General features: G+C 41.2%; 1 protein-coding gene across 1 annotated transcript in view; it reads right to left on the bottom strand.

The window, feature by feature from the left end:
* The window catches only part of LOC144524469 (A disintegrin and metalloproteinase with thrombospondin motifs 2-like), a 122,596-nt gene that overhangs the window by 17,629 nt on the left and 90,691 nt on the right, over positions 1–14,276 (bottom strand). Inside the window, exons 4-5 of the mRNA XM_078260761.1 lie at positions 11,544–11,749; positions 1,200–1,283 (exon numbers count right to left, since the gene is read on the bottom strand). Of these exons, the coding sequence (XP_078116887.1) occupies positions 1,200–1,283; positions 11,544–11,749 (290 nt within the window). The remainder of the gene's footprint in view (positions 1–1,199; positions 1,284–11,543; positions 11,750–14,276) is intronic.

Below are 14,276 nucleotides of genomic sequence, written 5' to 3'. Positions count from 1 at the left end.
TTCTACATTTCCTCGCCGTTTTCACACACTCAAAATGCACAGCTGAATCAAACAGTGTGTCATGTGAGTGTGCTGCAGTGAAGACATATGGCCTGCCTCTGCACAAACACGCCTTAGACAGAGTGCACTGCACACGTGTGCTTCATCATGTTCATCAGGTGCTTGTGTGTTTCAGTGTGTTTCATGTATTTGGAATGCTGTGGTGCGTACGTGTGTGTGTGTGTGTGTGTGTGTGTGTGTGTGTGTGTGTGTGTGCAGTGTGGGTATGTAGGTGCGCCTGCATTCAGGGTCACATAGCCAATTGGCAGGCTGTCTGGGTGCAGCTCTGTTGCCACGGTAATTGGGGATGATGGACAGCCAGAGCTTTGGCTGAAGCTGCATAGGGGCTGGCTCTGAATGACCAATGTAGGAGAGTGTGTGTGTGTGTGTGTGTGTGTGTGTGTGTGTGTGTGTGTGTGTGTGCGCGTGTGTACATGTGTGTGTGTTTCCAGGGCTCCACTGGGACTGTAGACATGTAGAGAGGAGAGGAAGAGATAAGGCTACAGCAGCACAAGTGTATCACAGACTACCTATCCAGCAATAAAATTCCTTGTATCATCCTGTGGGGTAATCCCTGCCCTTCTCCATTCCTGCCATCTCTTGCTTTATCTCTCCTTTTCCATCTCTTCCACTCTCTCTCTCTTCTTCTCTTCAGCACAGACAGGAAGATAGAGTTACAGTCCAGAAGAAAAGGATGCTACCCCCTTCGTCCGGTCTCTCTGTTTATGAATGAGGGAGGGCTATCATTGATTGTTTATCTTTGCCTGGACTTCCCATAATTCTGTGCTGCAGCCTACAGGGAGGAAGGCTGATTGCATAACAGACAGAGTTTCTGTGTGCTTTGGTGCTGAACTGTGAAGGCGTGCGACTTGAAAACACTCCCCTGGGATGCTGCATGCTTTTAGTTCCTCTTTTGCTCAGTCCACTGGAATAACAGGCTCCGGGCATCAGTGCATGCTCATGAGTGCTTGTGTGTGTCTGTGTGTTTGTTTATGAGTGTGTGTGTACAACTTGGCTGTGCTTACTGTAGGTACTTAAAGCGATTGTAGCAAAATCCTAGTATCAAAGATAGTGCTGACAGAGAGAGACAAGGCATCCACTTTTAAGGAACTGCATCACAGTCGACTTTTGAGTAAAACTTGTGTCTTGTCAGGTCTTACCTTGCCGTTGCACAGCATGATAATCCGCACCAGAACCACATTGATCTTTGCTCCCAAAGACTGGTCATGGTAGATCTCATTCACCTGGAGTGAGATAGAAAGAAACAGGAGGGAACACAAGTCTCAGCAGAGTAAATACAACATCTAATCTGATATCTAAATGGTTTCTAAATTGTATCCAATAGCTTTATTAATGGTTAATACAGTAAATCTTTTAATAATGCTTTATAGATCAGTTATAAGCCATTATATCTTTTGAGTTGCTGGGTTGTGATGGAACTAATCCATCAATTAATGCTCATTTAAGTGCTTTCTCCGTTTCTAATAAAGCTTATAAATGGCTTATAACAGATTAATGATGAATTATTAACCATGAATAAATACAGTAGTTACAAATTATAAACCTAAATTATACTACCAGCAACACAGTGATATGAGAGATTAGAAGAGAAGAGAAAGGCCCCAAAAAGAGAGAAAAGGAAGTTAAGGAAAGTGCAAGGAACTTAGTTTCCCATGAGCAGAGATGGAGAGGAGATGAAGGAAGAAAGATGCAAAGAAAGGAAAGAGTTTAATGCAAGGATACAAGGTAATGTGTGACAAGGAAGATGCAGAGAGCATTATACTGGCGAAAAACATATAAAGAGAGAGAGAGAGAGAGAGAGAGAGAGAGAGAGAGAGAGAGGTAAATTGGCGCAGGAGTTGAGGCCTGCTGTCCTCAGTGGCTGTGTTCAGTGCCTAATGAGGCAAAGGGATGTAAAAACAGACAGCCGTAATGAGATGGCTTATGGACACGCTGTGGAGAAAGAGACACACACATACTGTACACACACACACACACACACACACACACACACACACACACACACACACACACACACACACACACACACACACACACACACACACAGAGGTACAGAGATGAAGAACAAAATTGCAGACACACACACACCCAGCGAGGGAAAGGTAGAGAGTTGAGGAATGCTACAGATAGAGACAGAGAGGCAGAGGGATAGAGACAAGAAGCTGAGCAGAGAGGGGAGAGGACAGGGAGCACAGACGAAAAATGAGGACATAGAACGAGCTTAGGGAGTGGAAACGAAGCATTCTTAGAAAACAAATGTAGTGTAGAGCTGCAGGTTTTAAAGAAGAGAGTAACCTAACGCTCCTAACGCGAGTATGTTCCATACTCTGTGTTGAGTCGGAAATTCCATCCTCGTATTCGGAAAAATCCAGTGCAATGATTCTTCAAGTCAGAATCCTAATTCAGTAACCACAAACCGACTGGAATACATTTATTTGTTTACATCACCACATAAACATGGCTGCAACTTAAAGGCTTAACAGCTTAACATCATTTCAGAAAATAAAGTCATGTTTAATTTTCACGATCGGGAACATCTGTTTGGTAAATAATCAAATATACTAATTAACCTCTGAAATTTAAAGTTGACAGTTGCCAGCATTCTAAGCTAACTTACTAATGTAGCCAAATGTCACTCAAATAACATAAGTGGTTTCAGTGGAATCTGCATTTTATGTCAGAAGACCATGTGTTGGTTTTCCAAGCTGGAACACAAGAAATAATGGAGGCTGTAATTAGTCTGTGACAGTACTGTAATCGGGACTTTTTGACCTTCAACTGTGAATGGAACAGAGCATTACATGAAGGAAATAAGAGAGTAATACTCAAGTAGTCAATGGTCACATCTTTAAAAAACTCAACAAGTCAAAACTGAGACTTGGCTGAGATTTATTAAGTGATGCTTCTTGAGTAATTTCTCACACTTACAAAGCTGAGATTCATTTTCCTGCCTAATACCTGCATAATTCCTCCAGGACTCTAACTGAAAGAAATCCTGAAAGACTTTTCATATTCCTATGAGACTATTTATATTCCTGAGAGACATTTTTGTACATTTGTAGTACAAGTTGTCTCTGTCGTACTCTGGACTTACTAAAAACATTCTACTGTTGTAGTTTTCCAAAGTGGTAATCTGTAATAATGCATCATATTTTATAAATTGATTATATGTTTAGAATGTAAAATCCTAATAAGCAAAGTCACTGTAGCTGTCAGATAAATGTAGTGAGGTAAAAACTACACTATCTCCCTGTGAAATGTTATTAAGTTGATTTATAAAGTAGCATAAAGTGGAAATGTGCAAATAAAGTACAAGTCATTCTAAATTGTACTTGTAAATGTAATTACACTTTCCACAACTGAATATAATGTATACAATATACAAAGTTCAGTGACAACAACCAATGATGTTAAAACTAATGACATTTAAAAAATATATATACTTTTAGTATTTCATAATAAGATTTAGTTCCTGAAAACAAGGAAAGAGGATGAGTTTTAGAGTCAATGACACAAAATAAGTTTTCTTTCAGCAACCTTCAGTTCCATATTTTGGATGCTTCTTTCACACATTAAAAAAAGAGTCGCTAAGCAACCCCCAAACAAAGACAGAATGTTGTTGTCTTCTCTGTTTGACCCTGTCTGAGACTCTGTGTGTGTGTGTGTGTGTGTGTGTGTGTGTGTTTTTGCAGTTTTCATCTTGTCTGTCTGACTGGCAAGCGGCTGGTATTTCTGTCTCATTTGGTAACATTTGTCTCACTCTCTCGTTATTTTTGCAGGCTGAAGTATAAGTGAGTAAATGACACATAATGAGTGTGTGTGTGTGTGTGTGTGTGTGTGTGTAGCGGTGTTTGTCTGAGATGACATGGACACTTGGCTTGGTCAGTTCACATTTGGCCTGATTTAGTCCGTTTCCTTGACAACTGTTAAGCTAATTAGGGACAGTTGACTTCCAGGTGACCCTGACAATTCAAGGTCCACTCTAATGACAAACACCTAGTCACACACACACACACCCAGCCACACACCCAGCAACACACACACACACACACCCAGCCACCCCCACACACACACACACACACACACACACACACACACACACACACACACACACACACACGCCCAGAGGCAGCGTAGTGTCCTTTCACTCCCCTAACTTTAGCTTGATGTCTGTCATGTACTTTAACACTTGCATACAGTCAGACACTTCACATGCAGATTCTGTACATTAGAGGACAGATATGGCACAGCGATTCATAATCCCAAACACACCCACATATTCACTGAAATGTGATTACCCATGCATGCACACATAAACACCCACAGTCACAACATACACAGAGTTCATTGTTAACAACTGTACAGGCATGTGTCTCATTAATGCTGCTGAAGGGCGACACCAGGTGTCATTATTTACCACCCAGGCTACAGGTGTCCAAGGTAGACTGTGTGAGTGTGTGTGTGTGTGTGTGTGTGTGTGTGTGTGTGTGTGTGTGTGTGTGTGTGTGTGTGTGTGTCTGTGTGTGTGTGTAGTAACTAATGCAGGCCTAGAGGTCAGCAAGGCACAAAGTCATTACTATCAGATAAATAATGCAGCCACGGCCTGTCACTTAACTCTGCAAAAGGCAGGACGAATTGAAGAGAGAATGTAGGAGAAAATTGGCAAAGGATGAGCAAGGAGTGATATTAAAGGCAGCAATTGTTTAACCACATATAATATAGGTATGGAAATATAGGCCTGTTTTACTCATGTTTTCAAACAAAAGTCATTTAATTAACCCTTTAGCTGCTTAAGAAAACATGAATAACTTAAATTCTGCTTTTGTTGGTCTGCACATTTATAACCTGTTAATCTGGATGTTTTTTTCAATTTCAGTGTTGGGTTAGAGATTCAATTAAAATCTAAATCATGAAAAGGAAGGAGAGATGTTAACTACTGCAAAAGCAAAGCAAAACAAAGTGAATTTTTCTCTCTCTAAAAGAGAGAATAAGGGAGGGATAGTCCAGACTAAAAACCCAAGAACATGAGAGACACGAGCAGTTCTGTCTTGCTATTTTGAATCGGCCCTTCATTAGCTGCTCTCATCCACAGGTTCACACCTACGGTACATTTTGTACAATGATACCTCAGTTTAAATATTTAAATTACATTTAAGGTAAGAATTTGATTTCTCTGCCCTTACTAAGACTAAAATACATAGCAGTAATATGCTCATAAAGGTTTATAATACATTCTAGATAACTGTGGTATAATATGAACATTTTCACAGTGCTTAATACACTGAGCTCATTGTGTACATCAACTCATCATGAAGACATTTTGAAATTATGCATTAAAAACACTCTGCTGCTGATGAGACAGAACTGAGTCATCTGATACATGTTGGCTCGAGTGCTACATAAATTAGAGTTTGGACATCTTTTCTACATTTTTTTTGTCAACACACATGGGAATATTTAAAAATTGAGACCCATAAGTTTGAGCTCTCAGTCTGACAGTGCTCCTTACTGTACATATCTGTGACACTTCCAGCTAACAAGGTGTCTATTATTACCTGGACTACCTCTCCTTTCCCAGCTCTTCCTACCACTCATTAATATGACTTTTTCACTGCCTCCAGGAGCTTTGGTAAAGACAAGATGGAACAATCGACACCACTTCCTGCCAGCTCTTACAGAAATAAAGCCTTATCACATACTGGAGGTATAAAGGTGCAGACAAAAGACACCTCAGTATGCCAATATGCATCATTTAAATTAAACATACACACACCCGTGTACCTTCCTCATCAGTAGTGACTATTCATATCCATGGAGAGTGTGATTAACACTAAGCAGCACCTATCTAAAGGTCTCTTCTCCTCCTCATTAATGGGTGAGACAGACAGGTAGACAGACAGATCACTGTTGGCCACTAAATCCATCACCATGATGTTCGCCATGGGAAGATTACCGCACAATGGCTTCCACTTGGCATTTGGCACACAGCATATTTTACAGGATTTATCACAACATTGTTGCTACAACACTCTTGCTTCAGCCCACTTTGTCACCTGTGGCCAAGCGAAACACAACGCACAGAGCTTACTGGCCAGCCGTTTCTCCACCCCTTCTCTATTTTTTTCTGATTTTTTATTTCCCCCTTTTGTGTTGCCTTTTCTCTGTCTCTCTCTTTCTAGATTTGACATGGGTAATTGTCTTGCCATTATGGTTGTTTTTTTTCTTGTTTGTGTTGTCCTCCCTGTCCAAATCACATTAAATATACGCCACACACTACTTAAAGTTTGATGCCAGTGTTCTGTCTCGTCTTTCAATAAAAAAGACCCCATATCAAGTGAAACACCTCTCTACCCTTTAAAAAGTCTAAAATGTACATTATTGTAGAAATGTTACTGTGCATCTACATATCATTCCAGTATTTTATTTTTCCATCTACAAAGACATTCTCCGCCACAAAAAAAATTGTTAATAGAGCCACACTTTAGTTCCAAACATTAAAGCGTAACTCTCGCCAAAATGCAACCTAGGGTCTTTTTGTGAATGTACCCGGGTCAAACTTTCGTTTAAAAGCATAATTAGTACTTTTAAGAGTTACCGTATTTTCGTTTTTTCGGTCAAATGGCCTTTTGAATGGGACAGCTAGGGGCACTACTATGATAGCCTCAAAATCACTATTTTTAAAACACTAAGAAGGCTCGACACAACATGAAACTTTGCTCAAAGTATCACCAGGGGCTCTACACATGAACTCGAGCATTGAACACTGTTTGTGTACCCAGAGTTTACTAAAAAGAAAGGTTTTGAGCAACTCACGTTAGCAGTTGTTGTTTACGCTATCCGCCATTTTCTCAAAAATAGGCGATCTCCGAATGCGAATGAACGGATTCCATAGGAGGAAATGTCATTCTTATATGAGGCTCCTTTTTCAACTACAAGGTCAATATTGTTTTTTACTAACGACAAAACAATAAATTATCCATGCAAGCTAAGCTTTAGGAGCTTTCCATCTTTACTCTCCTCCCTCGACTATTTTTGACTTGCGAGATGGACGGTGCCTGGAAGAACAACAGTGAGTTGTTCAAAACCTTTCTTTTTAGTAAACTCTGTGCAATGTTCTCAATGCTCGAGCTCATGTGTAGTTTCATGTTGTGTCGAGCCTTCTTAGTGTTTTAAAAATAGCGATTTTGATGCGATGTTAGTAGTGCCCCTAGCTCTCCCATTCAAAAGGCCATTTGACCGAAAAATAAACAAAAATACGATAAATCTTAAAAGTGGCGTTTCCGTCCTAAATATGCTTTTAAAAGAAAGTTTGACTCGGGTACATTCACAAAAAGACCCTAGGTTGCATTTTGGCGAGAGTTACGCTTTAACTATCAAGCAAAGTAGCACATTCCTGTACTTTCCAAATGAAGAGGGCAGCTTATTAGATCAAGAGTCAGGTAACAGGTCCTTTAACTGTTTGTCATTGCCCTTCAAAATTACCCATATGTAAGTCATAAGTGACTCATAAGTGTTTTCAGATCTGCCAACACTATAGACCAGGTTTGATTTAAGGATAACGACTAAAACATTTTAAATTAATATCAGGGGAAAACAGTGCCAGGGTTAAAAGAAACCAACTGAAAAGGGCTGCAAACTGTGGTCTCCTGTGTCAAAGATACACACTTTGTTAAAATAAACAAATGGTGCATATATATGCATGTGCATGCTCATCTACTGATAGATTGTGAAATGGTTTGTGAACAATTAAGCCAGGTGACTAGACTTATTGTTGATGCAATTGAAAAAAAAAATACAATGTGGGGAAGGGAGGTAAACACATGGGAAAGAAGTGGGAAGCGGAATTACCAATACACACATTTAACTCAACCTACGCACACGCACACTTTGACACTGTCGCTGAACTTCGCAGACAGGATTTAGTGGTTTTCTGTGGGAGCGCTTTGATGTCCTGCAGACAGCAGTACTGCACCCTTTTCTGCAACACGCACACACACACGCACGCGCATGCACGCACGCACACGCACACACACACACAAATTGTCCACCTTGACTCTAAGCTCACTTTGTGAATTTATCATTCAAACAGACTGACAGACGGAGATACATGCCCCCTGCAGTTTCAGCCACCAGTTTCCCAGGTGGCTGAAACTGGGAAATTGCACCGTTTCAAAAATATGTGGAATAATTACGTCTGGCATGACCAGATCTTTTATAAATATTTTAAATAACACAAAACAACCAAATGGTGGTAGATAATACATCTGATTTCATATACTGCTTTGTTAAAAAAAAAAAATTTCAGGGCTCTGCAGGACGCAAAAAACGAAAATTACTGTTTCACTAGTCTGGACATCTTGCCGTGCCAACGTTGCAATAAAGGTTGCCTAAATGCCATGTAGCCTATATAAATTTGCTGTCAGCTTACTAATTGATCGTGCGTTTTGCGTAGATTATTTGTTTTATTTTATGTTTTATTCCACTTTGTTTAAACGGCGAAGTGGAGAGGCCACGTTCACCTGTTTGGAGCTGGCTGGTGAATGTGACGCTCGTATCGGCCTTGTTGGATACACCGTGACCCTTTTTGTGGATCTACTGATCGCTGTGGATTACTTTTTTTCCGTGTCATTGGATTACGGCAAAATACGGATCTTTTTTCTTAATGTGTCTTAACGTTTTATGGTGTGACTGCGCTTGGTTTCTGCGTTTGGAGAGGCGTCTCAACAGACTGGAGGTCGAACACTGATTGCTCACTGTTACATTTTAGTTTAATTAATTTAATTTTAATTTAAATGTCTAGGCATTCCGCCACCGCCTGTTTACTGTGTTCCAAGACAGCCGTGCCGTGATTGGATTTCATAAGGGCAGATTGTTAAATTGTTACAATGGAATTTAAAATCTGCTTTAAAAATAAACATATGTTTATTTAGCATGTTTGTTTTGTCCATATGTGCTCGTGCTGTGTTCTCCAAGTGGTAGGCCAGGTCTCAGCTGCTACAATGAGTTTTTTTTTTTGGCTTGAATGTCAAACTCCGCCTATGCATATACCTACACTCTCCGTCTCCGCAAGATTTGGAATGATTGAGAATTCTCTTGGCACAGCTACCAGAAGACTTCCAACTTTCAGACAGGTTGCTCACGTCACATCTACGTTGTCTCTCTCAGTTGGAGGCTGCGCAGTAACGCTCAGCGCTCATCGGAAAAGTGTTTCTAATAGCCTTCACTGGTCTCCGTCCAGAGCAACGGGATCTGTTGGTCCATTCTTATATACTGTCTATGGTCCCAACTAACGTTATGGTTCGCAGCTGCAACGCTGGAAATGTAACACTAATCTACAACAGCAGTCTGTTTCTGATATAACGTAATTTACACTGATTTTAGTGCTCTTGGATACACAGTTTGTTGAAGAGTGTGACATGCAGGCTCTGAATGCACAGCAAACCAACAATCATGATACATTTTAATCAATTTATCAAACAACCAAAGCAGGCCCCGCTAGTCGACCACAACCTGAAATTTAGAGGAAGCAACATGCATGCATTATTAATATCATTCACTTTAGCCTGGATTGATATTATATGAATACAATGGTGTCATGTCAGTCAACCAGTGTATTTCTTCCTAATTACCCTCTCCAAAATCACTTCAGAAGAGTAGTCACAGCACTTACTTGCTTTGGTTTTTGTAAAGCATTAAAGTTCAACAAAGACTGGTTCACATAAAAAAATTTCCTTTTTCATTTTTATTTTCTTTGTAGATGCACTCCCCTACAAAATCACCCCAGTAGTTGAGAATGATTTAGTATTTCGAAATAGGGCTATTTATGTCCTCTTGTAAAAATTTCTTTTTTTCATATCGCAATATATATCGCAGGGGAAAAAAATATCGCAATGTAAGTTATTTTCAATATCGTGCAGGTCTACTGGAGAGGAGACATCATGCCATAAATTTGACATGGTTTTACAGTGTTAAAGTATTCCTATCTTTCTGTGTGGTTAAGCAGCCACCATATTACAATAACAAAAACACCTGCCTAGATATGAATATCTTTAGAGTGCATCTTTACTGTATATTGTTAAATCTCTCTCCTCATCCTAAATTTACCTTACATGTCTTTTTATTTTTTACATCGTTGTCGATTAGTTGCCATAAACTACCCAAGTCAGGGAGGAGTCAAAATGCAAAAGAGCCTAGCGTGGAGTGACTCGGTGCTGCTGAGAGACTGGGAGAGTGAGAGAAAGATATAAAACAGAGAGAGGAGGAGAGAGGGAGAGAGGGGGAGAGAGAGAGAGGGGGAAGAGGAGCGCACCCATCCTGAACGGAGCAAAGCAAACTTTCAAGAAGAAAGTCGCCCAGATGCCACGCGTGGGAGGCAGCCCTTATTTATTTATTTCTGTTTATCTGGCTGTCAGTAATTTATTCCGAATGCGCTGTTTAAAATACTCCTTCTCCCTCTGTCTCTCCATCTCTTCCCCACAGATTAGAGGGGGGCTGCGACAGGGCTGCATATCCCTTTCTCATATACTGTCTAACAAATATCTAAAAGGGGAGGCAGAGAGCACAGCGGCTCTTGTTCTTTCTCAAGCGCTGAGCTGAGACAAAGAGGTGTGGTAGGATTTGTTGCTGTATGCTTGCACCTGCTTAACAGTCAGAGATTGGTTCCTTGCGCAGTGGGTCGCAATACAAGCGAAAGCAAACAGGAGAACGCACACAAACAGACGCGCACACACACACACCAATGTGCGCACACACGCCTACAAATGCGTGCAAACAGCACTCTCACCACAGGTTTAATTTGCAAAGATTAAAGTCTGCAGTGTGTTCAGTGTCACAACTCACAAGCGCATATACACACACACACACACACACACACACACACACACACCTGGGAGTGTTGTTGTGGCCTGGAGCATACAGCCTGCTGTTTCTGCATCTCACACACACACACACACACACACACACACACACACACACACACACACACACACACACACACACACACACACACACACACACACACTCAAACAAATGAAATCTCATCATATTCAGATAGAGAAGAAAGGATTACCCATGCCTGATTGCTGGATGAGAACATGTAGGAAGGGAATTGAATCCTCGTTCATTCGATGTGTGTTACCCTCTTTCTTTGACCTCTCTGTGACTTACTTCCCATTTAACTCAAATGGAACAGTTTTCCTATTTTTTTTTTATTTTTTATTTTTTAAGCAAGACAACAAATGTCATTTTTGGGCATTTGGGATGATGGGTGTACATGAAGACACATTTACAGTATATGTTGTGTGATAGCACGCTGTACACTGTGTATAATGTGATACCTGAGATCACAGGCTCTAAAATAACCTTTAGTGTCAGCAATTTACACAACAGGTTACATTCTTTTAATTGACATATATTTATCGACTTCTCTGTCTGTTTGTGTGAGTTATTGTGTGTTTCTAACTGTGTGTGCCACCAACACTTACAATGTTCATGAGTGTGAGCAGGTACTTTTGGACATGCTCCCTCCCGTGAAACTGGACCACCGAGTCGTCGACGCCCAGCAGCACCTCGATGTTGTAGGCCCTTTCCAGACTCTGTCTGCGCATTCGCCCGGCTCGCGTGTGGTTGATACTCTGCTCCACGCCGCGGTACAGAGATTCCAGGTCCATGAGACCACCTAGATCAGCACCTGGAGATAAACAAATAACAGCGTTATTTGAGTTATTAAAATGGGTACATAAACTGTGTGTTTAGCGTGTATGCAGGGTTTTTTTCTGCATAGAGAAAGAGGTTTTAGCCAGCCCCAAAGGAAAATCACCAGCACCAAAATGACAGCAATGATAGCAATTCAAATCCTCACTAAATGTGTTTAAGACCAATTTACTAAACAACCGTTGAACAAGCAGAACATAAACTTGAATATGAGAGCAAATCTCAGTTTGTACCAGCCTGGCTCCACCCTCCTACTTACTTCCGCTCAATTTTAATTTCCCTTAAGTACTCCGTCTGGGTTTGCCATTGACATATATATAATGGACCAACAGATCCCGTTGCTCTGGACGGAGACCAGTGAAGGCCATTAGAAGCACTTTTCCGGTGATGGCTGAGCTTTACCGCGCAGCCTCCAACTGAGAGAGACGACGTAAATGTGCCGTGAGCAACGTGTCTGAAAGTTGTAAATCTTCTGGTAGCTGTGCCAAGAGAAATCTCAATCATTCCCAAATCTTGCAGAGACGGAGAGCGTAGGTATATGTAAGGAGATAACATAGGCACAGGCTAATTATTGCTAACTAAAATGCTAGTTAACATTAGTAATTACACTTAAACAGCTAATGTGAGACGAAACTGCCTGCGAGCTTCTTCTGTACTATACGGTAATTCCTCTACTGTGTGACAGTAAATTGCGTGGTTATGAAACAATCGTTAGCCTATTTTTACAAAAATGCCTGCTACGGAGCCATAACGTGAGGTACAAGGTAATGGAGCCTTTTATACATTGTCGTGTTTCTTTAGAAATAAACAATGGACAAATAGAGTCTTTAAACGCTTCAGATGTAAAGTTATTCGCTGTCAAAGTGGCGCCAAAATGAATGGCAGCAAAGCCCGTCTACGGAAATCCGTTTCACTCCCTATTTAGCCCCATTGTAGCTACTTTGGTTGCAGTTCCACCAGAGTTCCACTGGGGGTGATCGCGGTCCAGTGCTAAATGAATGGGACTCTATGGAGCTAGACGGCTAAATTTGTCTCTTTCGCCTGATTGTCGTTGAGAAATCTCAGATTTGATTGTAGTTTTTGCAAGTTCAACATGGATTATAGGTCAAAAGTTGAATGAACGAGAACTTGTGTCCTTTCGATTTCTTAGAGGTTGAGTCGTTGTTGCCCATAACACGCTAGCATTCTGCTAATGAATGCTGATTGGTCAGCGAAGGACTGATTACGATCGGAGATCCCGCTTGACGGCATCCAAAGCAGAACCAGAATGTCAGAGTGAATATTTCGGCGTGGTCTTTAAAACATTAGCAAACCTCTTTCTAGCATGTGTATTAACAGGGAGAGCCTAACCTGTCAGCTGTGTTGTCGATGCTTCGAGAGAACAAAGGAAGCGACTCAGAGCTTGCCGTAAAGCAGTATCTCTGGCCGTATATGTGTATAACGTCATTGACATTTTAAAAGGCTTTTTAGAACAAAAAAGCCACTTTAAAAACACCCAGCAGTGTGTATTTTCTTAACCTCCCCTTTCGAATGCAACATTCAAATTACTAGACAAAAAATGATATCCTGAGAAAAGTGGATTTCGAGGGGTATAGCTCCATAGAGTCCCATTCATTCTGCACTGGCCTGTGAGCGCCCCTTATATGGAACTCTGGTGGAACTGCAACCAGTTCAGAAGCCGGAAGTAACGAGAGAGTGGAACTTCTTCCCTTATTAGAAATTCTTTGATGGCAGTCAATGGAATGCTAACGGGAGGTGATGGCTTGGTAGCATCAAAATGGCACCATAGGAGGTTTGCGGTACGAGGAGAAGCTTACCCCCTTGGGGTTTGCGGTATATTCTTGGGTTTTCTCCAGTCAAATATTTGTAGGTCCAATCAGCAAACAGAGGGAGTGGCTGAGAACGATGGCGTTGAGAACGTGCACTAGAAAGATGCGAGCGAAGCCATTTGGTCCGTTGTGGCAGCAATGCCGCCGAATATCCAGAAGTTAAAGCCCGAGCAAGAACAATCTTTGCTGAGTTTTGTTGGTGGCCCTGATGTTGTGGCCCTCCTCCCCACGGGGTTCGGGAACAGTTTGATTTTCCAGCTCGCTCAGTTAGTGGTGAAGGAGTTGGCTAAGGCTAACGCTAGCGATGCTAATGCTAAATATAAGCCGATAGTTGTTGTCGGTCTCCCCTCTTGTTGCACATGCGCATGACATACGTCACGACCAAACGTTAGCGATTGGTTATGGCAGATCCAAAGTGGCTCTGGGCAGATCCAATAGTTTTAAACTTCAACAGAGTACCCGCCTTCGAGGAAGTTAACAATTGTCAATGGAGAGAGGCCAGACTCTCTGTACAAATGAAATGTACGAGAGTCTGGTAGGACCAGGCTAAGGCTGTACTAAGATGCTAAGATTTATTTAAATATTAATATTACTTTTTTAACCAGTTTTGTAAATTGGGGTTTTACTTACTCAAGCATAATATACATTTGTTTCTTAAATTGTCAGAAATAACAG

The sequence above is a fragment of the Sander vitreus genome, chromosome 10, assembly GCF_031162955.1.
Source record: "Sander vitreus isolate 19-12246 chromosome 10, sanVit1, whole genome shotgun sequence".
Lineage (NCBI taxonomy): Eukaryota > Metazoa > Chordata > Actinopteri > Perciformes > Percidae > Sander > Sander vitreus.
The sequence above is the reverse complement of the archived record's forward strand: the minus strand, read 5'-3'. Positions and strand labels throughout refer to the sequence as shown.